At 51.3% G+C, this 25,435-nt stretch overlaps 2 protein-coding genes across 2 annotated transcripts in view; one reads left to right on the plus strand and one right to left on the minus strand.

The window, feature by feature from the left end:
- The window catches only part of IQCH (IQ motif containing H), a 136,490-nt gene extending 134,367 nt beyond the window's left edge, over positions 1-2,123 (minus strand). The window contains exon 1 of the mRNA XM_060260239.1: positions 2,053-2,123. Within this exon, the coding sequence (XP_060116222.1) occupies positions 2,053-2,094 (42 nt within the window). The 5' untranslated portion in view covers positions 2,095-2,123. The remainder of the gene's footprint in view (positions 1-2,052) is intronic.
- Positions 2,124-2,379: 256 nt separating this feature from the next.
- The window catches only part of AAGAB (alpha and gamma adaptin binding protein), a 32,475-nt gene continuing 9,419 nt past the window's right edge, over positions 2,380-25,435 (plus strand). Inside the window, 6 exon segments of the mRNA XM_060260184.1 lie at positions 2,380-2,522; positions 13,258-13,448; positions 16,921-17,017; positions 18,813-18,902; positions 22,562-22,645; positions 24,467-24,549. Of these exon segments, the coding sequence (XP_060116167.1) occupies positions 2,456-2,522; positions 13,258-13,448; positions 16,921-17,017; positions 18,813-18,902; positions 22,562-22,645; positions 24,467-24,549 (612 nt within the window). The 5' untranslated portion in view covers positions 2,380-2,455.

Below are 25,435 nucleotides of genomic sequence, written 5' to 3' on the forward strand. Positions count from 1 at the left end.
TGAGTGTGGTGTTCTGGCTGGAGCAGGCTCTGAGTTCATATCCACATTCTGTTACCACAAGGCAGTTGACCAGCAGTGTTCCCTCTACGCTGAGTGTGAGCTAGCTCACAGGTTTTTTGTCTCCAGCTCACCTATTTTTGTCTCAGCTCAGGAAAAATGGCCCCAGAACAAACTAATTGAGGCAGTCGCTCACAGCTTTAATGCCTGTAACTCACAAAGTTGAATTTTTGCTCACAAGACTCCACAGCTTAGAGCAGGGATGTCAAACATGCAGCCCAGAGGCCTATCAGGCCCCCAAGCAACTGGCTGTCATCTGCTTCCTTTTCCTTCTCTCTTGCTTCCTTCTGCATAAGTTTGCTTTCCAAGGCTTTCTCAATTGCACAGGAGCTAAAGAGCAAAGCCTCTATTTTCTCAATTGGCTGAGACCTCTCCCTTGGGGAAGAATGGGGGGGCAGGCAGAGTTTGTTTTTCCAGGCTCTCTCAATCACCCAGCGGAGCTACTGAGCCAAGCCTCTCTTCCTTCTATTGGCTGAGGCTCCTCCCCCTCCTGGTCCCCTAGGGAAGGAAGGAAAGCGCCTGAGCTTCCTTTGCCCATTTCCCTGGATCCCATGGGAGAAATACCATGAAAGCATCTTTAAGACCAAAGAGCGCTAATGTTTTAAGCATGTTTTAAGTTTTTAAAAACCCTCAATTGTGTTTGTCTGTGTCCTTTATGAAGTTTATCTCTCTGCTACCTAATCTTAAATAGATACACACACGGCCCAGCCTGACATGAACATAAGAGAAGACATGTTGGAGCAGGCCAATGGTCCATCCAGTCCAACACTCTGTGTCACACAGTGGCCAAAAAAGTACTTCTTTCTCTACTTTCTCCATCCCATGCATAATCTTGTAAACCTCTATCATGTCACCCCGCAGTCAACGTTTCTCCAAGCTAAAGAGCCCCAAGCGTTTTAACCTTTCTTCATAAGGAAAGTGTTCCAAACCTTTAATCATTCTAGTTGCCCTTTTCTGGACTTTTTCCAATGCTGTAATATCCTTTTTGAGGTGTGGTGACCAGAACTGCACACAGTACTCCAAATGAGACCACACCATCAATTTATACAGGGGCATTATGATACTGGCTGATTTGTTTTCATTTCCCTTCCTAATAATTCCCAGCATGGCGTTGGCCTTTTTTTATTGCAATCGCACACTGACATGACATTTTCAGTGAGTTATCTACCACGACCCCAAGATCTCTCTCTTGGTCAGTCTCTGACATGGCCCGGCAAGGTCTCATTTATGTCAGACCTGGCCCCCATAAGAGATGAGTTCCACATCCCTAGCTTAAGAGGGAATATTGTGCAGCCTAGCCACTTCCTCTGCCTAACCTACCTTGCAGGGCTGTTGTGAAGAGGGAGTCTGAGTTGGCCCAGTTTGGGGCAAGCACTGCAGAGAAACCTCGGCTTGGGAAGGGGGTGGGTTGCACAAGTGCCTTCACCCCCGCCCCCCTTCGCCCTGGCAGGCTGCTGTTTCTCAGGTCTTCATTAATAGGTGCAAGGAATGCTGGGTAGGAGGTATACCAGCAGCAAAGGCTCATGGGAGTTTTGCCAAGCGGCCCACCTCTTTTTGTCTCGGCTCAGGAAAGACGGCCCCAGAGCAAACTAATTGATCCAGTCGCTCACAACTTTAACGCCGGTAGCTCAGGAAGGAGAATTTTTGCTCACAAGACTCCACAGCTTAGAGGGAGCATTGCACAGCCCCGCCACTTCCTCTCTGCCTAACCTACCTTGCAGGGCTGTTGTGAGGAGGGAGCCCTGACCTTAGTCTGAGTAGGCCCAGTTTGGGGTAAGCACTGCAGAGACACCTAGGTTTGGCAAGGGGGGGGGGGTTGCACAGGTGTGTTCATCCCCCCCCCCCCCTTGCCATGGCAGGCTGCTGTTTCTCAGGTCTTCATTAATAGGCGCAAGGGATGCTGGGTAGGAGGGGGAGCAGCCGCAAAGGCTCATGGGAGTTTGGTCAAGCGGCCCCCTGTGGCCGAGGGATCGGGCGCCGACGACGACGACCCACCTGGGCGAGGACGGCCCCGATGTCCGCCCCCGGCCCGGCCATGGCCGCCCTTCCTTTCCCTTCCCTCGGAGAGCGCCGCACCACGTGACCGCGGCCTTAGCAACGGGACGCGCGGCCTGGCCGAGACCACCCGCGCCGACCCGAGGGGGGGAGGAGAAGGAGCCCTCAGGGCGGCCTCCGAGCCGAGACCCTTCCCCTCCGCCTCTTCTCCCCGCATTGCCCGCCCGCTCTGTGGAGAGAGACCGAGGCCGCCTCGCTGCCCAAACCCCCAGGTTTCCTCGCGCATGACGACAGTCCCCCCCCTTTCCCGACTCGGGGATGGTATGAGCCGAAGGGAGCGGAAGGGGCGGGGCCTGGAGCGGAAGAGGAAGCGTAGGCCGCCCCAGACCTGCCGGAGGGCGCCATGGCCGTGCCGTGCGCTCTGATCACCAGCTGCGCGGCCGAGTTCCCCGGCGAGGAGCTGGTGAAACGTGAGTCCGTTGCCGCCGCTTCCGTTCCCAGGGCAACCCTCCCGGGGGGGCGCCCCGCCCCTTGACTGTTTCGGGGGTCTCCTATCTGAGCATGTGCAGAGCGCCTCTTAGCGTTGCCAGCTCCACGTCGGGAAATGCCTGGAGGTGTCTTTTTTTTGGGGGGGGGGGGATGGAGCCTGAAGAGGACGGGGTTAAGGGAGGGGAGGGCAAAGTAATGCAGAGTCCGCTCTCCAACGCAGCCATTTTCCCTAAGGGGAACTGGTTTCTGTAGTCTGGATAGCAGTTGCAATTCTGGGCGGGTCCCCAGGACCCACCTGGAGGTTGGCAACCCTAATTGTTTTGCTTTTAGGGGGGCATCTTGAGAACCTTTAGGCCAGTTTCTTCCTGCAGGCTTCCTCCCTTGTTCCCCAGGTGACTCCAGTTAGGCATGTATTTGCTTGGTGGATGTAGGTGTTTGTAGCCTGCTTTTCTTATCATTGTGGCCCAAAGCGGTTTAGGACACGGTGCTTCCCACCTCTTCTCACAACAACAACCCTATGAAGTCGGTTAGGCCGGGAGGGAGAGACACTGGCCTAAAGTCATCCAGCGTGCTTGCATAGTAGTGTGGGGATTTGAACCTGGGTCTCCAGGGGTGGCCAAACATGTGGCTCTTTCACACATATTGTATGGCACTTGAAGCTTCCACTGTCCTGTCGGCCCACGTGGAGAAGGCTTTTGTCTCTTTAAATCAAGTCTCTAAGAAAAGCCAGCCAGCGGCTTGGATAATGCATTAAAGTTGCTTGCTTTTCACCTCTCCCTCCCCCCCCAGTCTATTTTCCTTCTTGTCTTTTGGCTCTCATACATCTGACGTTTATTCTGTGCAGTTCTTAACATTAAGCAAGTTTGACCAGTCCTGCTCTACTCTGTTTATAAACCCCTGCGTTGTGTCTGCATCTTCTCCCAACCACCTTTTCTCTGTTTAATAGCTGCTCTTTCCTTCATTATTTTTTCCATTCGTTTGTACCATCAACATATTTTTTGCATGTCTGTTTGCAGTTACATCTTGTGGTCTGAGAGTGTGCAAAACAATGCTCAAAGGCAATAATGCAGGTGTTGAAAAAGCAAACACTCCCTCCCCGCCCCCCCAGCAATGAAAAGCAAAGTGAAGTAAATAATCAGCCAGGGGTAAAGAGGGCATCAAAGCAGCTAATGTAAGGGTGTCAAACATTATTTATTTTTTATTTTTTTATTTCATTTGATTTATATCCTGCCCTACCCCACCGAAGCGGGCCCAAACATGCAGTTCAGGGGCCGAATCAGGCCCCCAGAGGGCTCCTATCATGCCCCCCAAGCAACTGGCTGTCATCTGCTTCCTTCTCCCTCTCTCTTGCTTCCTTCTGCATCACAGCTTGCTTTGCAAGACTTGCGCAATCACACAGGAGCTACAGAGCAAAACCTCTATTTTCTCCATTGACTGAGGCTCCTCCCTTGGGGAGGAATAGTTTGCTTTGCCAGGCTCTCTCAATTGCACAGCAGAGCTACTGAGTCAAGCCTCTCTTCTATTGGCTGAGGCTCCTCCCCTCCCCCAGGGAAGGAAGGAAAGAGCCAAAGTTTCCTTTCCCCAGTTCCCTGGATCCCAAATACAAAGAAAGCATCTTTAAGACTAACGTTTTAAGTTTTTAAAAACATATGTTTGTGTTTTTTATAAAATCTATATCTCTGCTACCTAATCTTAAATAGGTACAAACATAGCCTGGCCGGATATGGCTTGGCCCAACCCCACGTGGTCCGGCCCAACAAGGTCTCATTTATGTTAGATCTGGCCCTCATAACAAATGAGTTTGAGAACCCTGAGCAAATGGTGCTAGGAAATGTCACAATATCCTGCAAGTCAGGAAGTCCCTTGCCTGAACTGTTTTGCCTGTGCCACAAGTTAGGTCTTATATAAGACAGCCTCAGTCATCCAGCTGCCATACAGGGGGGGGGGGGAGAGAAGAAGAAGAAGGAGGAGGAGGAGGAGGGATTTATATCCCGCCCCACCACTCCGAAGAGTCTCAGAGCGGCTCACAATCTCCTTTACCTTCGTTCCCCACAACAGACACCCTGTGAGGTGGGTGGGGCTGGAGAGGGCTCTCCCAGCAGCTGCCCTTTCAAGGACAACCTCTGCCAGAGCTATGGCTGACCCAAGGCCATGCTAGCAGCTGCAAGTGGAGGAGTGGGGAATCAAACCCGGTTCTCCCAGATAAGAAGATATTGGATTTATATTCCACCCTCCACTCCGAAGAGTCTCAGAGTGGCTCACAATCTCCTCTACCTTCCTCCCCCACAACAGACACCCTGTGAGGTAAATGAAGATATTGGATTTATATCCCGCCCTCCACTCCGAAGAGTCTCAGAGCGGCTCACAATCTCCTTTACCCTTCCTCCCCCACAACAGACACCTTGTGAGGTAGATGAAGATATTGGATTTATATCTCACCCTCCACTCCGAAGAGTCTCAGAGCGGCTCACAGTCTCCTTGACCTTCCTCCCCCACAACAGACACCCTGTGAGGTAGATGAAGATATTGGATTTCTATCCCGCCCTCCACTCCGAAGAGTCTCAGAGCGGCACACAGTCTCCTTTACCTTCCTCCCCCACAACAGACACCCTGTGAGGTAGATGAAGATATTGGATTTATATCCCGCCCTCCACTCCGAAGAGTCTCAGAGCGGCTCACAATCTCCTTTCCCTTCCTCCCCCACGACAGACACCCTGTGAGGTGGGTGGGACTGAGAGGGCTCTCACAGCAGCTGCCCTTTCAAGGACAACCTCTGCAACTGTTGTCTGTGCAAGCGGGCACACTTGGTGCCGACTTGGTGCACGCAAATGCAGATGTTGGTGAACCATGTACATCCTGTGCAGTGGTCTTTCAAGAACATCAGACAGGCTGCTTCTCCCCTCGTTTTTGGAAAGCTCCGTGAGACTGAGCTCTTTTGAATGCCTTCAGCTGGAACAGAGGATCCTAACCAGATGGTGGGGTGGGGGGGTTGTTTCCCAATCGGACTGCTGAGTTTTGTTGCTGTTGCCTGTCTCCTGCTCCCCAGTTGGGAAGAAAGGCACGCTCATAAATGATTGTAGTAAATAAAATGCTGATGTCAATGCAGACTTTTGCATTAAAGAATTATTTAGTAGCATAAATTGAAGAAGGTGATGAAGATATTGCATTTATATCCTGCCCTCCACTCCGAAGAGTCTCAGAGCCGCTCACAATCTCCTTTCCCTTCCTCCCCCACAACAAACACCCTGTGAGGTGGGTGGGGCTGAGAGGACTCTCACAGCAGCTGCCCTTTCAAGGACAACCTCTGCCAGAGCTATGGCTGCCTCAAGGCCATTCCAGCAGCTGCAAGTGGAGGAGTGGGGAAATCAAACCCCGTTCTCCCAGATAAGAGAGCTCTGGCTGACCCAGGGCCATTCCAGCAGCTGCAAGTGGAGGAGTGGGGAATCAAACCCGGTTCTCCCAGATAAGAGAGCTCTGGCTGACCCAAGGCCATTCCAGCAGCTGCAAGTGGAGGAGTGGGGAATCAAACCCGGTTCTCCCAGATAAGAGAGCTCTGGCTGACCCAAGGCCATTCCAGCAGCTGCAAGTGGAGGAGTGGGGAATCAAACCCGGTTCTCCCAGATAAGAGAGCTCTGGCTGACCCAAGGCCATTCCAGCAGGTGCAAGTGGAGGAGTGGGGAATCAAACCCGGTTCTCCCAGATAAGAGAGCTCTGGCTGACCCAAGACCATTCCAGCAGCTGCAAGTGGAGGAGTGGGGAATCAAACCCGGTTCTCCCAGATAAGAGAGCTCTGGCTGACCCAAGGCCATTCCAGCAGCTGCAAGTGGAGGAGTGGGGAATCAAACCCGGTTCTCCCAGATTAGAGAGCTCTGGCTGACCCAAGGCCATTCCAGCAGCTGCAAGTGGAGGAGCGGGGAATCAAACCCGGTTCTCCCAGATAAGAGAGCTCTGGCTGACCCAAGGCCATTCCAGCAGCTGCAAGTGGAGGAGTGGGGAATCAAACCCGGTTCTCCCAGATTAGAGAGCTCTGGCTGACCCAAGGCCATTCCAGCAGCTGCAAGTGGAGGAGTGGGGAAATCAAACCCGGTTCTCCCAGATAAGAGTCCAGGCACTTCACCACTGCCCCAAATTGACTGTCAATATTAAGTTGCTTCCTTTAAAATGAGAGCGTTTTCTCACTTTCCAGGGATTCTCTCTTAGAACCTGAAAACACAATCAAAGCTTTTTATATAGAACTCCTTAGTTGTTCTGTTGTTGCCCCCTTGAGCATTCACATCTTTGTTTTATTTATTTTTTGCCATCAAGTCACTGCTAATTTATGGCGATCCTCACGGGGGTTTTCAGGCAAGAGACTTCCGTAGCTGATGTGTCATTGCGTGTCTCCATGTCATTACCTTGGTATTCCTTGGTGGTCTCCCTCCCAAACATGGATCAGGGGCGACCTTGCTCAGCTTCTGAGATCTTAGCAGATCAGGCTAGCCTGGGCTAACCAGGTAAGGACCACCACCTATGTAGGTTTTTAAAAAAGGTAAAGGTAGTCCCCTTTGGAAGCACCAGTCATTTCACGACATTTTCATGGCAGACTTTCTTACAAGGTGGTTGCCACTGCCTTCCCCAGTCATCTACACTTTCCTCCCAGTAAGCTGGGTGCTCATTTTACCGATCTCGGAAGGATGGAAGGCTGAGTCCACCTGAGCCGGCTACCTGAGCCTAGCTTCTGCCGGGATCGAACTCAGGTCGTGAGCAGAGCTTGGACTGCAGTACTGCAGCTTTACCACTCTGCGCCACCTATATACCTCCCCTTCGTTGATGAATAATTAGTGGCAACTGTCTATTCCACTTTGTATATGCTGATCTGGAGAAATTTTTAGCCTGACTCATCTTGAAGGGAAAACATGGCCTTTGGCTTCAAGGAAAGTTGATTTCCGGTGCACCTTAGACAGACCGTAAAACGGTATTGTAAACTTACCGTGTGAATAAAGTCATTGTTTCTGGAAATGGAGTCAGCCGTTCAGTTTATGCCAGCTGATGCAGGTGCCACTGGATTGGTGGCTCTTCTCTGTGGGGAGAGTTTCGCTTGAATGCCTTAAATAACTTGCAAAGGCGGGTTGCTTAGATGCCTGCCCTTCTTTGCAGCGGAATGGTGAGGGAGCTTAGGCTTATTCCACCAGGTGGCTCTCCAGACACACAGAGGACCGGCTCTGCTTGCATGCCTCCCCAAATAGACCCCGGATCATTTTGGAAAAAAGCACTTGCCGGAATTAAACTTACTGGCTGCAGGAAAGCTCTCGACTTTGAGAGAAAAGCTCTGGTGAAAGGAATGGGCAGGGGTGGTTCGGAAGGTTTAATTAGCCCAGCAAGGAGTATTTTTTTAAAAAAATATTCTCCTGTGGAGTTGAAAATGGCTATTGATTTTGAGGGGGAACCCCCAAATTGTGTTCAGTTTTGGGCACCACATTTTAAGAAGGATATAGACAAGCTGGAACGGGTCCAGAGACGGGCGGCGAAGATGGTGAGGGGTCTGGAGACCAAGTCCTATGAGGACAGGTTGAAGGAGCTGGGGATGTTTGGCCTGGAGAGGAGGTGGCTGAGAGGTGTTATGATCACCACCTTAAAGTACCTGAAGGGCTGTCATCTAGAGGATGGTGTGGAATTGTTTTCTGTGGCCCCAAAAAGGTAGGACCAGAACCAGTGGGTTGAAATTAAATCAGAAGAGTTTCCAGCTCAACATTAGGAAGAACTTCCTGACAGTTAGAGCGGTTCCTCAGTGGAACAGGCTTCCTCGGGAGGTGGTGGGCTCTCCTTCCTTGGAGGTTTTTAGAGGCTAGGTGGCCATCTGACAGCAATGAAGATCTTATGACTTTAGGGGGGAAGTGTTTGTGAGTTTCCTGCATTGTGCAGGGGGTTGGACTATATGACCCTGGAGGTCCCTTTCAACTCTATGATTCTATGAAATGTTTAATTTTGCCTCTTCCTGTGCTCCTGGATTAGCTCCTTAGCACAACGCCGGGGATGCAAAGGAGTTGAAAATGCATCTTGAAGCTTAACGGTCTGAAATGGCTGAGCTGTCTCTCCCCTGGTCAGTTGTTAGGAATGGAACGTGGAAGCTGCGATGAATCCGGCTGGGTGCTGTACTCTTCCCTAACTCAGGAGGTTGCCTGGAGCCCCTGCCGTGGACACTTTCCTTTGTAAGGCCAAGCAACAAAGGAATAATCTGTGGGTTACCAGGTGCTGTAGGAGAGGAGCAGAGCTGTAGCATAATCGTTCTACACCAGGGGTGGCCAAACTTGCTTAATATAAGAGCCACATAGAATAAACATCAGATGTTTGAGAACTTCAATGCATGAATGTCAGATGTAGATAGGTAGGTAGGAAAGAAGGCAGACAAAGAGATAGGGGAAGGAGAGGTGGAAAGAAAGTAACTTTTAACTTTAAATGCCTTCTCCAAGCTGGCCAATGGGGCCGTGGGGGCTTTGAGAGCCACGCAAGATATGTGAAAGAGCCACAGTTTGGCCACCCCTGTTCTACACCAAAGTCCAACAGGCAACTTGATGTCTGCTGCAGAGTAGCTTTTACTTTGGGCCGCACTAGGCTTCTTAGTGTGAGCTAGCTGACAGTTCGTTAGCCCCCAGCTCAGACATTTTTGTCTTAGCTCAGGAAAAATGGGCCCAGAGCACAATAATTTATGCAGCAGTTCACAACTTAAAGGCATTCTCCAAGCCGTTGACTGCCTTGGCTTGGAGGAGTGATTTAAAGAGACGAATGCCTTTTCCAAGTCAGCCAATGCGGGGGGGGGGGGGTGGGCTTGGGGAGCCACACAATATGTGTGAAAGATCCGCGTGTGGCTTCCGAGCCGCACTTTGGCCACCCCTGATCTAAAAGAAGATATTGGATTTATATCCCGTCCTATACTCTGAATCTCAGAGAAGTTTCCTTTACCTCCCCCACCCCCGCCACACACAACAGACACCCTGTGAGGTAGGTGGGGCTGAGAGAGCTCTTACAGCAGCTGCTCTTCCAAGGACAACCCCTACGAGAGCTCTGGCTGACCCAAGGCCATTCCAGCAGCTGCAAGTGGAGGAGTGGGGAATCAAACCCGGTTCTCCCAGATGAGAGAGCTCTGGCTGACCCAAGGCCATTCCAGCAGGTGCAAGCGGAGGAGTGGGGAATCAAACCCGGTTCTCCCAGATGAGAGAGCTATGGCTGACCCAAGGCCATTCCAGCAGGTGCAAGTGGAGGAGTGGGGAATCAAACCCGGTTCTCCCAGATGAGAGAGCTCTGGCTGACCCAAGGCCATTCCAGCAGGTGCAAGTGGAGGAGTGGGGAATCAAACTCGGTTCTCCCAGATAAGAGAGCTCTGGCTGACCCAAGGCCATTCCAGCAGGTGCAAGTGGAGGAGTGGGGAATCCAACCCGGTTCTCCCAGATAAGAGAGCTCTGGCTGACCCAAGGCCATTCCAGCAGGTGCAAGTGGAGGAGTGGGGGATCAATCCAGTTCTCCCAGATAAGAGAGCTCTGGCTGACCCAAGGCCATTCCAGCAGGTGCAAGTGGAGGAGTGGGGAATCAAACTCGGTTCTCCCAGATAAGAGAGCTATGGCTGACCCAAGGCCATTCCAGCAGGTGCAAGTGAAGGAGTGGGGAATCAAACCCGGTTCTCCCAGATAAGAGAGCTCTGACTGACCCAAGGCCATTCCAGCAGGTGCAAGTGGAGGAGTGGGGAATCAAACCCGGTTCTCCCAGATGAGAGAGCTCTGGCTAACCCAAGGCCATTCCAGCAGGTGCAAGTGGAGGAGTGGGGAATCAAACCCGGTTCTCCCAGATAAGAGAGCTCTGGCTGACCCAGGGCCATTCCAGCAGCTGCAAGTGGAGGAGTGGGGAATCAAACCCGGTTCTCCCAGATAAGAGAGCTCTGGCTGACCCAAGGCCATTCCAGCAGCTGCAAGTGGAGGAGTGGGGAATCAAACCCGGTTCTCCCAGATAAGAGAGCTCTGGCTGACCCAAGGCCATTCCAGCAGCTGCAAGTGGAGGAGTGGGGAATCAAACCCGGTTCTCCCAGATAAGAGAGCTCTGGCTGACCCAAGGCCATTCCAGCAGGTGCAAGTGGAGGAGTGGGGAATCAAACCCGGTTCTCCCAGATAAGAGAGCTCTGGCTGACCCAAGGCCATTCCAGCAGCTGCAAGTGAAGGAGTGGGGAATCAAACCCGGTTCTCCCAGATAAGAGAGCTCTGGCTGACCCAAGGCCATTCCAGCAGGTGCAAGTGGAGGAGGGGGGAATCAAACCCGGTTCTCCCAGATGAGAGAGCTCTGGCTAACCCAAGGCCATTCCAGCAGGTGCAAGTGGAGGAGTGGGGAATCAAACCCGGTTCTCCCAGATAAGAGAGCTCTGGCTGACCCAAGGCCATTCCAGCAGGTGCAAGTGGAGGAGTGGGGAATCAAACCCGGTTCTCCCAGATAAGAGAGCTCTGGCTGACCTAAGGCCATTCCAGCAGGTGCAAGTGGAGGAGTGGGGAATCAAACCCGGTTCTCCCAGATAAGAGAGCTCTGGCTGACCCAAGGCCATTCCAGCAGGTGCAGGTGGAGGAGTGGGGAATCAAACCCGGTTATCTCAGATAAGAGCCCATGTACTTAACCACTACACTAAACTGGCTTCCGCGTATAGAACCCACTTATTTGTCTTTCTGGTGGTCCATAGGACCTGTAAAACTCCTCCAACACCACATTTCAAATAGGGGTATTTGTCATTACTCAGGTGTAGGTCTCCTTCAAGAGAAAGCTACTGACCCCAGTTCCACACCTTGCATTCTGGATGGGTTCTTAGGGTCCTTTTTGGGCAGATGTGGGGAGGGGACTTGCAGGTGTTGTTTGGAGCAACCCAGTAGACCAGCTGTGGCGTTCTGTGAAAACACAGAGTTTGGCCCTGGAGAGACGCCACAGCATGGTGGTTGCCGAGTGCGTCAGTTCATTTTTCAAAGTCCTTGGATGTTCAACCACAGGCCTTCCCCGCGGTTAGGAAGATCACAGGCGAGGAGCACGCGCTTCTTTTGAGACACGGCCCTTTCCAATCCCACGCTTTTTTGCCATTATAGCTGTTTTCTGGAAAGACTTTGAGGGGGAGGGAGGCAAAGCAAGCGTGGACTTTAAAGTTTCTCCTAAAATGGGTGCGTTCCCCACAACCAGATATAGAAAGGTGTCATTAGACAGCTGCTTTGCTCTACAGAACTGGGCTATGTGATACTTGCACTTAAAATGTCAGCAGCTTGAAAAGGAAATTTCCAAAACCCCCAACAATCTGAACACATCTGTTCCAGTGTTCTTGGAGACCCGTGGGTGTTTCTACACATCAGCATAGGGGAGGATTTTAAAAAGGGGTTCCGTGGTAAGACTCACTGGAAAGTTTATGCTGGAATGAATTTTGTTAGAACTCGCTTTGTCAGATGCATTTATTTTATTTATTTTACTCATTTATCCCCCACTTTTCTTCCCAGCAGGGACTTACATTGTTCTCCTCTGTTCTGTGTTATTCTCACACCAACCCTGTGAGGAAGGTTAGGCTGAGAGAGTATGCCAAGGTCACCCAACAGGCTTCCATGGCACGAGTTGTGATTCGAACTCAGCTCTCTCAGATACCAGCCCAGCACTCTTAATCACTACATTACAGCACTGTGGCTCATCTGTCAGGTTGATGAATCCTCAGCTGGGGGGATGTAAACTGAAGTTGCAGCGCACAGATTGGTCAGTGGATAGGGCTTCTTTTGCTTTGTTTGGTGTAGTGGTTAAGTGCGCTGACTCTTGTCTGGGAGAACCAAGTACGATTCCCCAAAAATACCTCCCATGTTTCAAAAGGATAGGACCAGGGGGTCCAGTTCTATGAGCCCCCAAAGAAGGTGCCCTTATCCTTCATTATTTCCAATGGAGGGGAGGCATTTAAAAGGGGTGTGATACCTTTATATGTGATGGCCAGAACTCCCTTTGGAGTTCAGTTATGCTTGTCGCACTCCTGGCTCCACCCCCAAAGTCTCCTGGCTCCACCCCCAAAGTCCCCAGATATTTCTTGAATTGGACATGGCAGCCCTAGTGGGAGGTGATGTGAAAGACCCCTGTCTGAGACCCTGGAGAGCCAATGTGGAGTGTGAGCAGACAATACAGAAGAAGAAGATGATATTGGATTTATTGGTACTGAATGTATAATTGTTTTATTGTTTAACATGGCTTTTGCCACACTCTGTAAGCCGCCCTGAGCCTACCTCGGTGGGGAGGGCGGGGTATAAATTTTTATTATTATTATTATATCCTGCCCTCCACTCAGAGCGGCTCACAATCTCCCTTTATCTTCCTCCCCCTCAACAGACACCCTGTGCAGTAGGTGGGACTGAGAGAGTTCTCCCAGAAGTTGCCCTTTCAATGACAACTCCTAGAAGAGCTATGGCTGTCCCAAGGCCATTCCAGCAGCTGCAATTGGAGGAGTGGGGATTCAAACCCAGTTCTCCCAGATAAGAATCCAGGCACTTTACCACTACACCAAACTGGCTCTCAGACCTTGATAGACTCATGGACTGATTCAGTATAAGGCAGGTCCACGTAAGGAAGCTAGATGAATTGTGGTGTGAGTGGAGGAAGGGGTAGCATCTCTTTTCTCATCTCTCCCCCCCCCCCCAACCGGGACAGTGATTTCAATTTGCCTAACATCAGGTCCCTCGATGTCCGCTCCTCTTGCAGGTATCATCGGGGCAGAAGAGCTTCCTGCGGATGTTTCTTCAGGTGGGGAAGCCCGGTTTTACCCCTGGACGATAGACAATAAATACTACTCTGCTTCCATCCACCTGTGCGTTGTGCCCAATAAGTTTCTTGTGACAGGTGCAATTGCAGAGTCCGTGCAAGCCTTCTTGGTTTATTTTGACAGCACAACCGTGAGTACTCGGGAGGGGCTTCCCCAATTGCCTGTTCTGATTAAACTGTGAATTGCGGAACTCTCTGCCACCAGCTTCCAGACAGCCCTAGGCACGTATCGAGATGACAGTCCAAAGACTGCCTGTCCCAATTCTTGGAGCATCCCCAGATAAAGACGTAGTGGCTGATGTGAAAGGCCTCTACCTGCAACCCTGGAGAGCTGCCAGGCTGAGCAGACAATACTGGCTCAGTAGAAGGGAGCTTCATTTAGAGGGGGTCCATGGCTCAGTGGCAGAGCATTTGTTTGGCATGCAGAAGTTCCCAGGTTCAATTCCTGGTATCTCCAAGTTGAAATATTTAGCAGTAGGTCAGGGGTGGGGAACTTTTTTTTCTGCCAAGGGTCATATGGATATTTATAACATCATTCGCGGGCTGTAAAAAATTATCAACTTAAAAAACAGTGCTCCGCCGAGGGAGAACGATTCAGGCCAGCAAAAGTAATGCAAATAATTGTTTTGTCATGTGGGGAGAGCCTAATCTGGCGCACACACACACGGCCCACTGCCCTAGGCAAATGCATAGAGAGTTTTTGTAGAAAAAGCCCAGCAGGAACTCAGTAGCATATTAGGCCACACCATCTGGGATAATCAAGTGCAAACTGAACTGTGACAGTAACTTTTCCAGGCCCTGCAGCAATTCTGGCCGGCCAGCCAGGCCCCGGGGAGGCTGCCGCACAGTACATCTGGGCCCTGTGATCCCGGCCTGGCCCTGGGGAGGCTGCTGCACAGCGTGGCTGGGCCCCACGATCCTCGCTGGCCAGCCAGGCCCCAGAGAGGCTGCCACATGGCTCAGTTCGGCCCAGCAATCCCTGAGGGCCACAGCAGGTGACCTCGAGGGCCGCCTATGGCCCTTGGGATGGAGGTTCCCCACCCCTGCAGTAGGTGATGGGAAAGACCTCTGCCTGAGACCCTGGAGAGCGGCTGCCAGTCTGAATAGACCTGACGGACCAAGGGTCTCGTTCAGTATAAGGCGACTTCATGTGCTCACCCCTTGTTTAGCGCTTGTAACAGCAAAAGAGCCTTCAGTTTCAGCTCCCCGTTCCCAGATCTTGCAAACACCTTTTCGTGTGCTGGTAATCCCCGGCATTCGATATCCCCGTGCCCTCAGCGTTTTAATCAACAGGCACGCCGGGAACGTATTTGTTTAATTTAGCATCCTTGAAATGATTTGTGTATTTTTTGCATAATGTTTTGACTGCTCTCCATTTTGAAATAGCGCCTTCTTTGGTTTTGGGAGGTCGTTATGGGACCATTCCAATGGGGTGATTCCGCTCAATTGGAAATGTTCCACTGCACACAGTGCTGCTCGACGCTCCCAGGAACAGGTTTGAGACCTTGGTGAGCAGGTTTCAAGAGGCTGTTAAATTCCCTGAAAGCAGCAGCCCTTTCTGTCCAGATCTCTCGCGTTGCAAGGCTGACTTTACCTGCCCAGAACCCCTAGTGAAAATCTGCTTCCTTAGTTCTTGACTTCATTTGTTTTTCTTTAACAAGAACCTAAAGCAGATAATGTTGCTTTCCTCTCTGTTTTATCCTCACAACAACCCTGCAAGGTAGGTTGGGGCGAGTGACTGTGGCAGGCTCACAATCCCCTAGCAAGAACGGAAGGAACATAAGGGAAGCCATGTTGGATCAGGCCAATGGCCCATCCAGTCCAGCGCTCTGTCACACAGTGGCCAAAAAAACCCAGGTGCTATCAGGAGGTCCACAAGTGGGGCCAGGACACTAGAAACCCTCCCACTGTTGCCCCTTCAAGCACCCAGAATACAGAGCATCACTTGCCCCAGACATAAGAACATAAGAGAAGCCATGTAGGATCAGGCCAGTGACCCATCCAGTCCAACGCTCTGTGTCACACAGGGGCCAAAAAAACAGGTGCCATCAGGAGGTCCACCAGTGGGGCCAGGACACTAGAAACCCTCCCACTGTTGCCCCTTCAAGCACCCAGAATACAGAGCATCACTTGCCCCAGACATAAGAACATAAGAGAAGCCATGTTGGATCAGGCCAGTGACCCATCCAGTCCAACGCTCTGTGTCACACAGGGGCCAAAAAAACAGGTGCCATCAGGAGGTCCACCAGTGGGGCCAGGACACTAGAAGCCTTCCCACTGTTGCCCCCCCCAAACACCAAGAATACAGAGCATCACTGCCCCAGACAGAGAGTGCAAATGATAAGCTGTGGCTAAGAGCCACTGATGGACTTCTGCTCCAGATGCTTATTTAGTCCCCTCTTGAAGCTGGCTATGCTTGAGAAGCTTCCCTGACGGAGCCGGGATTCGAATGTGGGTCTCCCAGATCCTAGTTGGACACACTGCCCACAGAGGGGCTCACTTTAGATACTGAGTTTGTTCCTGCTTTATACAATGTAATGGAAGGTTGTATCAATATTGCATTTTATTTGATTTTTTAAAATATTATCCGTATCAGTTAAAAACCATGAAGTATGCCATTGGATTCCGTTTTTTAAACGCTCCATTTCTCACATGACAAGTGCTCATAGGTGGCAGAGAGTTTCCAGGTTGAACTGTGTTGTGGAGAAGAAAAATATTTGTTCCTTTCTCAAATTGCACCGTGCCAGTTAAATCAGGTAGCTGCTAATTTCTGATATTCCCATCACTAACCAAATACGGCAGCCGCACTTTAAGGGAAATGGAACACGATTCCATGCTTTCAAGGCAGAATCTGAACAAGACAGGAGTTATGCCCACAGGCCTCTCTCAGCTGTAAAAGATCTTGGGGCAAAGGTTCCTCTTTGCTAGCTGGAGATGTCGCAGCTGGGCTTTTTTTTCCTGTGCAAAAGTTGCTGGCCAAAGATAGGAAGTGGCGGGGCCTCCAACTAGAGCTGCACTTTCTTCTGTTTTTCCTTCTTCCCTCAACAAGGCAGGAGTTTGTGGCCTAATTGCGGCAGCTTGATTGTCACTAAGTGGGGAGCAATTACAGAGCGGAAGGGAATCAAGTGCGGAGTAATTGGGTGACGGTCTCGAAAGCAGCAGAGGCGATTTTCGAATCCAGATATTTTCCTCCCCCTTTAGAAAGGCTGAATCTGCTAGATAAGGGTTGGATGCGAGTTCAAAATCCCTTCTGATGCGCGGGCTGAAGTAAGTTCCGGGCGTTTGTCCCCTGTCGAAAAGCAGAAGTAAATGGCACATCTCTTGCTACCGTTAAGTTAAGGGAGTACTCTCCTGTGCGCAAAACAGTTTTGCCACCCTGTACATGATGCCCCTCTGCACCCACTGTGGGTCCTTGGCTAGCAACTGAGGCCAGAGAGTGTCCTTGAGGGTACTAGATTTGCCCAATAGCCAAGGCAGCGCTATCCTCCAAAGCCAGCTTAACTTCTTATCTCCCCAAACCTCTTTCTCCCAGCTTTTGGTGTTTATTAGGATTAATGCACCTTTGAACGTGGAATGTCTTTAAAGCCCCGTGTCTTCCTGCAGGTATCGGGACTGGATGGAGTCTCTTCGTGGCTTCCTCTTGTGGAAGAGTGGCTGCCAGAAGTGATGATATTAGTCTGCGACAGAGTTTCTGACACTGGTGAGAGGGTGTGGTCACGGTGTTGCCTGGGGTGGGGTCAGCTTCTCTCACTTGGAGGAAATGTGAGCCTGCATGCCACTTGCAGTTAACGTCACTTCAAAACGTGTGGGAGGTGGCACTGTTCCCTCTAAGCTGTGGAGTCTTGCGAGCGAAAATTCAACTTTGTGAGCTACTAGCATTAATAAATTTAAGCTACTAGCAAAATACCGTATTTTTCGGACTATAAGGCGCTCCGGTCCATAGGACGCACCTTCCTCCTGGGGGGCGATCCACTGCCTCCGCCTCCCATCCCTGTGCTTCCCCCGTGCCTGCCTGCCTGGCTCCACCTTCTTCCAGCAAGCCAGGCAGATAGGAACAGAGGAACATGCTTTTTCCGCGCCTGTGTGCCTGGCTGGGAGACAAGCAGCGAGATCGCTCCCTGCGAAGTGCTGGGTTTGCGGTGGGGGCGGAGGGAGCGATCTCGCCCTTGTCTGCCAGCCAGGCATGCAGGCACGGAAAAAGCATGTTCCTCTGTTCCTATCTGCCTGGCTTCAGCTGCTGCTTATAGCAGGGGTTGGGATCCCAGCCCCTGCTATAAGCAGCATCTGAAGCCACGCAGATAGGAACAGAGAAAGCCCCCTCCCCCTCCGCAAACGCAGCGCTTCGGGAAGCGCTGGGCTTGCAGAGGGGGGGGGGGGTGATTCCTCTGTCCTGGCTTCAGCAGCTGCTTATAGCAGGGGCTGGGATCGGAGGCTTGGCTGGCTCTGATCCCAGCCCTTGCTATCAGCAGCAGCTGAAGCCAGGCAGATAGGAACAGAGGAAGCCTCCCCCCTCCGCAAACGCAGCGCTTTGCGAAGCGCTGGGTTTGCGGAGGGGGGGGGGTGATTCCTCTGTGCTTGGCTTCAGCTACTGCTGATAGCAAGGGCTGGGATTGGAGGCTCCGATCCCAGCCCTTGCTATCAGCAGCAGCTGAAGCCAGGCAGTCAGGAAGAGAGGAAGCACCCGCCCCCTCCGCAAACCCAGCGCTTCGCAAGCGCTGGCTGTGGAGCGGGCGGCGTGCTTTCTCCCTGCCTGTTTGCATGGCTTCAGCTCTGATGCTTAAAGCAAGCGCTGGGATCGGAGGGCGGAGGGAGCGATCCTGGCGCTTGCTGTAGCGTCAGAGCTGGAGCCAGTCAGGCAGGCACGGGAAGCGCCGGACTGAGGCAGCGGATTCCCCCCCAGGAAGGTACTATGGTACCTTCGCTCCATAAGACGCAAACACTTTCCCCCCCACTTTTTTGGGGGGGGAAGTGCGTCTTATGGTGCGAAAAATACAGTAAATGTGAGCTACTAGCAAAATAAATTTGAAGCCTTCCTTAGAGGTTTTTAAACAGGCTAAATGGCCATCTGAGAGCAATGAGGATCCTGTGAATTTAGGGGGAGATTATTCGTGAGTTTCTTGCATTGTGCAGGGGGTTGGACTAGATGACTCTGGAGATCCCTATCAACTCTGATTCTGTGAGCGGCTTCTTTGGCAGAAAGGCACTTTGGTGGGGAAGGGCTTGGCCTGTATCGCTCTGTAGCTCCTGTGCGATTGAGCAAGCCTGGCAAAGCAAGCTGTTATGCAGAAGGAAGCAAGAGAGAGGGAGAAGGAAGCAGATGATAGGAGCCCTCTGGGGGCCTGATTCAGCCCCCAGGCTGCATGTTTGACACCGCTGCTTTAAATCAAAAAAAGTGAGAGCTTACCTACCAGTGTGTCCTGTAGACAGAGCACCCTGCTTTGCAGATGCAAGAGGAAGGCCCTTCTAGGAACTCAGGCTCTCTCTGCTTCACCTAGGGGTCAGCCGGCAGAAGGCACAAGAGTGGTGCATCAAGCACAGCTTTGAGCTGGTGGAGCTCAACCCGGAGGAGGTGCCGGACGAGGACGGTAAGTTGCGGCTTCTTTCTGGAAAACCTCAGCCGGCGGGAGTTGATTGCCAGCGGCTTCCCCTTTGGCTTCCTTTCAGGAGCACGCAAGTTCTCTCGTTCCTCGGCTTCTGCTCTCAGCTAAACAAACCTGCCTCCTTCAGTATCCCATCTCTTCTCCTCCAGCTTCTCCACCTGCAGTTGTGTCTGCCAGGGAGAACCTTCTTTAAAGCTGTGGCCATGGCCACAGGGCTCTGTGTTGCTTGTCATTGCTTTCCAATGCCCTCCTGTAATGTTTTTCTAGAGCAGGGGTGGCCAGACTGTGGCTCAGGAGCTACATGCAGCTCTTTTCACATATACTGTGTGGCTCTTGAAGTCCCCACTGGCCCATCAGCCGGCTTGGAGTAGGCATTTTCTTTTTTAAATCGCTCCTCCAAGCCAAGCCAGCTGGCAGCTTGAAGATTGCATTTAAAGTTAAAATTGCTTTCTTTCCACCTCTCCCTTCCCCCATCTATTTTCCTCCCTCCCTCCCTCCCTCCATCTGGCATTCATGTCTTGCAGCTCTCAAACATCTGACGTTCATTCTTTGTGGCTCTTCTGCTAAACAGGTTTGACCAGCCTTGTTCTAGAGCAGGGGTGGCCAAACTTGCTTAACCCAAGAGCCACATAGAATAAACGCTAGATGTTTGAGAGCCGCAAGACATGAATGTCAGGTGTTTGAGAGCAGAAAAGAAGGACGGAAAATAGATGGCGGGGAGGGAGGAGTGTGGAAAGAAAGCAACTTTGATTATAAATGCATTCTCCAAGCCACCAGCTGGCTTGGTTTGAACATATGAACATCTGAAGCTGCCTTTTACTGAATCAGACCCTTGGTCCATCAAAGTCAGTATTGTCTTCTCAAACTGGCAGCAGCTCTCCAGGGTCTCAAGCTGAGGTTTTTCACACCTATTTGCCTGGACCCTTTTTTGGAGATGCTGGGGCTTGAACCTGGGACCTTCTGCTTCCCAAGCAGATGCTCTACCACTGAGCCAAAGCCCCATTCATGGCTCTCCAGGGTCTCAAGCTGAGGTTTTTCACACCTATTTGCCTGGACCCTTTTTTGGAGATGCCGGGGCTTGAACCTGAGACCTTCTGCTTCCCAAGCAAATGCTCTACCACTGAGCCACAGCCCCATTCATGGCTCTCCAGGATCTCAAGCTGAGGTTTTTCACACCTATTTGCCTGGACCCTTTTTTGGAGATGCCGGGGCTTGAACCTGGGACCTTCTGCTTCCCAAGCAGATGCTCTACCACTGAGCCACAGCCCCATTCATGGCTCTCCAGGATCTCAAGCTGAGGTTTTTCACACCTATTTGCCTGGACCCTTTTTTTGGAGATGCCGGGGCTTGAACCTGGGACCTTCTGCTTCCCAAGCAGATGCTCTACCACTGAGCCACAGCCCCATTCATGGCTCTCCAGGATCTCAAGCTGAGGTTTTTCACACCTATTTGCCTGGACCCTTTTTTGGAGATGCCGGGGCTTGAACCTGGGACCTTCTGCTTCCCAAGCAGATGCTCTACCACTGAGCCACAGCCCCATTCATGGCTCTCCAGGATCTCAAGCTGAGGTTTTTCACACCTATTTGCCTGGACCCTTTTTTGGAGATGCCGGGGCTTGAACCTGGGACCTTCTGCTTCCCAAGCAGATGCTCTACCACTGAGCCACAGCCCCATTCATGGCTCTCCAGGATCTCAAGCTGAGGTTTTTCACACCTATTTGCCTGGACCCTTTTTTGGAGATGCCGGGGCTTGAACCTGGGACCTTCTGCTTCCCAAGCAGATGCTCTACCACTGAGCCACAGCCCCATTCATGGCTCTCCAGGATCTCAAGCTGAGGTTTTTCACACCTATTTGCCTGGACCCTTTTTTGGAGATGCCGGGGCTTGAACCTGGGACCTTCTGCTTCCCAAGCAGATGCTCTACCACTGAGCCACCACCCCTCACCGTTTGGAGAAGCGATTGTAAAAGAGACAAATGCCTTTTCCATGCCAGCTAACAGGGCAGTGTGGGCTTTTAGAGCCACACAATACATGTGAAAGAGCCACAGTCTGGCTACCCTTGTTCTGGAGCTTTACTTCTTTTTTAAAACAGACACTGCTGTTTGTTTCAGAGTTGGATAAGGGGTTCCTCGATGTGATTCCTTGGTTGCGAACAATAGAATTGAGCCAGCTAGACTGTTCCCAGATGATTGACAGTGTCACCTCTCCTGCAGTTTCTTCCAAGCGGCAGAAAGCCTGCCTCCGTAACTGGATTTTGTTGGTCCAGGGTGATCGGTAGGCAGAAGCGGTTTTAAATTTTTAAAAAATCCTCTGCATCCACCCTTTGAAGGCTGATCGACGGCAGCAGCCGCTTAGAAGGGGCAGCTCTGGCTGGATTAGAAGCGCCCCTTCTGCTCTGCACCCCCCGTCTGTTCCCAGGGTTCCAAGATGGGCAGTGCAAGAGAGATTTTCAAACAGAAGACCTTGGAGAATAATAATCTTCTTTTCTTTCTTTTATGTATGATTTATTTTAAAATAGCGTCTTGCTGTAAGGGCTAATTTAGCACGCACACACAGGGCACATGGGCATGGTGGGGGGTATTTAACTTTTTCCTTGTGCCTTTTACCACACTCAAAATCACTCTTCTCTCTAAGGTGCTTCTACAAACATAAGAACATAAGAGAAGCCATGTTGGATCAGGTCAGGGGCCCATCCAGTACAACACTCAGTGTCATGCAGTGGCCGAAAACCCAGGTGCCATCAGGAGGTCCATCAGTGGGGCCAGGACACCAGAAGCCCTCCCACTGTTCCCCCCAAGCACCAAGAATACAGAGCATCACTGCCCCAGACAGAGTTCCATCTGTATCCTGTGGCTAATAGCCATTGATGGACTTCTGCTCCAGATGTTTATCCAATCCCCTCTTAAAGCTGACTATGCTTGCAGCCACCACTACCTCCTGTGGCAGTGAATTCCATGCGTTAATCACCCTTTGGGTGAAGAAGCACTTCCTTTTATCTGTTCTAACCCGACTGCTCAGTAATTTCATTGAACGTCCACGAGTTCTCGTACTGTGAGAAAGGGAGAAAAGTACTTCTTTCTCTACCTTCTCTATCTTGTAAACCTCTATCATGTCACCCCTCAGTCGACATTTCTCCAACCTAAAGAGCCCCAAGCATTTTAACCTTTCTTTATGGGGAAAGTGTTCCAACCCTTTAATTATTCCAGTTGCCCTTTTCTGCACTTTTTCCAATGCTATAATACCATTTTTTGAGGTGCAGTGACCAGAATTGACAGTGAGGGAAAAACCCAGAGAGCCATCTGTGCTGGAGAAAAAGCCCTGTTCCCATGTGGTCCTACCCTAAGTGCAGAAATACTTGCCCTAGCAAAAGCAGTTTTGTGAGGATCTCAGAAGCTTGCATGAATAGCATCGACAGGCCGGTCTACTGACCATCAGGGAATGCTTCCCAGAATTTCAAAAAGACTCTGCCCCCTCCTGTGTAAAGGTCATATTCCCAGAACGTTCTGTGCATGTCGAATACGGAATAACTGGGTTTAAAGAGACAGCCAACTTCATATGTTGTGGGAGATCCCGGGATGGGCATTTTTCTGGACTTGGCATCTGTGAGTTTCCAGAAAAAGGGTTTATTGCCTCCCTTCTCTCTAGATGACTTTCCAGAATCCACCGGAGTGAAGCGAATCGTCCAGGCCTTGAATGCCAACGTCTGGTCAAATGTGGAGATGAAAAACGGTAGGTTCTTTCTCTGCTTTGAAAAAAAAAATTGTGTATCTATTTGGCACGTGTAGCATAACTGCTAAATATCAAAAGTCGAACTGCAAAGCCAGAACTTGGGTTAACGATCTGTTGCGAGTCAGAGCTTCTGGGGCACAGGCCAGCCATACATCATCCATGAAAAAAAATACTGTAAGAGGCCAGTGCGAGGGGAATCCGCTTCCCCCTTCCAGGTCCCTCTGCAGCCAGATTTTGCTGTAAAGATTGTGCTCTGCAGTTCTGCTCTATGTGTCTCTCTGGGAGAGTGGGCTCTCCTAGCTTATGAGAAGGGCTTTTTTTGTAACAGGAACTCCTGTGCATCTTAGGCCACACACCCCTGATGTAGCCGGTCCTCCAAGAGCTTACAGGGCTCTTCGTACAGGCCTGCTGTAAGCTCTTGGAGGATTGGCTACCTCAGGGAAATGTGGCCTAATATGCAAAAGGAGTTCCTGCTACAAAAAAAAGCCCTGAAATGGAAGCTCAGTTGGACGGAGCTGTGGCTGTGAAGCTCTTCCAACACTCCTTGAGTCACTGCTCTGCATTTTCTCGCAAGGGCCAGAAACAGTTGGGGTGGCAAGACACGAGACTCTGAACTGATCCCCCTCCCAGCTTGAAACCGAATGTGTCTTTTCTACAGGAGAGAAGCCCCAAACAGCTTGGTTTCCCTTTGCTTTCTGTTTAACGTGAACTGGCTGGCCCTGTGCTTATTTTGAAGCTATTTGGATTCCAACAGAAGGAGGAGGAAAAGCCGAGACGGTGGGGCTCGCTCACCTGGGTGCTGGGTCTCTGTCAGGATCCCTCCTTCCTCCGAAAGGCAGGCCGCCTCCTTAGTCCCGTTTTGCTGGGTGTAAAGCAAGCCATAAATGCTGTGTAGATTTGACAGATGAGAAAACCAGCTCTGCAGTGCAGGGCCGCCTTTCTCAAGCTCAGAGCCATTTCCTTGCTGTTTCTGAGCCATTCTCTAGGCCAGAAGTGTCAAACTCATTTGTTACGAGGGCCGGATCTGACATAAATGAGACCTTGTTGGGCCGGGACCTGTGTGTCATAAAATGTAATGCCAGGTAGTGGAGATATAAACTTTATAAAGGACACAGACAAACACAAATATTTTTAAAAGCTTAAAATAAAGTATGCTAAAACATTAGCACTTGTTCATCTTAAAGGTGCTTTCTTTGTATTGCTCCTGTGGGATTGAGGTAACAGAGCAAAGGAAGCTCTGGCTCGTTCCTTCCTTCCTCAGGAGACCAGTGGGGGGAGGATCCTCTGCCAACAGAAGGATGAGAGGCTGGGCTCAGTTGCTTTGCTGTGCGATTGAGGGAGCCTGGCAAAGCAAGCTATCCTTCCTCCCCAAGGGAGGCACCTCAGCCAATGGAGAAAGTAGAAACTTTGCTCCATAGCTCCTGTGTGATTGAGCAAGTCTGGCAAAGCAAGCTGTGATGTAAAAGGAAGCAAGAGAGAAGGAGAAGGAAGCAGATGACAGCCAGTTGCTCGGAGGCCTGATAGAAGCCCTCCGGGGGCCTGATTTGGCTCCTGGGCCACATGTTTGACACCCCTGCTGTAGGCCTTAGTTGAGCCTCTCTGTTGCCTGCAGCACAGCCATGCTGAGAAAACAGGCAGGCATTCTTGGGTTCCTAAAGCACCAAGCCTTTTCCACTGCCACCTTTTGACCACCCCCACATCCATCAGCTGAGTTGCAGGATGTCCTCTCCCCCTCCAGCGAGGAGTTCCTCCTTAACAACCAAGTGTAAGCCTTGTGGAAGACGGTGGGGGTTAAACAAATGGCTCTTTTCCTCCCCCCAGATATGAATCAGGGCTTTGGATTCCTCACGGCCTTTGCAGGCGCCAACCGCATCATCGCATCAGGAAGGAACGAAGCTCCCGAAGTAATTGGCAACACTTTCTTTGGCGGTTTTGACGGCTCATCTTTACGCAGGGTGTTTCTGGCCTTGTTACCATGCAGTATTTGAACAGGCTCTAACTTTACTTACCCATCGCTTGTGCTCATCGGGGGGGGGGGGGGCCTTGCATCAAGGCTGCTTGCAAATCTTCCCTGGGCAGTCTCATTTTGGCAGCCATTGTTTATATCCCCCCCCCCCAGCCTTCATTTTCATAACAAGGAGGACCAGTAATCCGAAAGCAAAGAAGGCAGTCTCAGATTTCCCAGAATACTTTTTCCCTATGCCACATTCCACACCTCTGCTCTGCTCTGGCTCACCCAGGAGAGCGGTTTTGGTGTAGTGGTTAAGTGTGCGGACTCTTATCTGGGAGAAACCGGGTTTGATTCCCCACTCCTCCACTTGCAGCTGCTGGAATGGCCTTGGGTCAGCCAGAGCTCTCTTATCTGGGAGAACCGGGTTTGATTCCCCCCCCCCTTCCTCCACTTGCAGCTGCTGGAATGGCCTTGGGTCAGCCAGAGCTCTCTTATCTGGGAGAACCGGGCTTGATTCCCCACTCCTCCACTTGCACCTGCTGGAATGGCCTTGGTCAGCCAGAGCTCTCTTATCTGGAGAACCGGGGCTTGATTCCCCACTCCTCCACTTGCAGCTGCTGGAATGGCCTTGGGTCAGCCAGAGCTCTCTTATCTGGGAGAACCAGGTTTGATTCCCCACTCCTCCACTTTGCACCTGCTGGAATGGCCTTGGGTCAGCCAGAGCTCTCTTATCTGGGAGAACCGGGTTTGATTCCCCACTCCTCCACTTGCACCTGCTGGAATGGCCTTGGGTCAGCCAGAGCTCTCTTATCCGGGACAACCGGGTTTGATTCCCCACT

The sequence above is a fragment of the Heteronotia binoei genome, chromosome 19, assembly GCF_032191835.1.
Source record: "Heteronotia binoei isolate CCM8104 ecotype False Entrance Well chromosome 19, APGP_CSIRO_Hbin_v1, whole genome shotgun sequence".
NCBI lineage: Eukaryota > Metazoa > Chordata > Lepidosauria > Squamata > Gekkonidae > Heteronotia > Heteronotia binoei.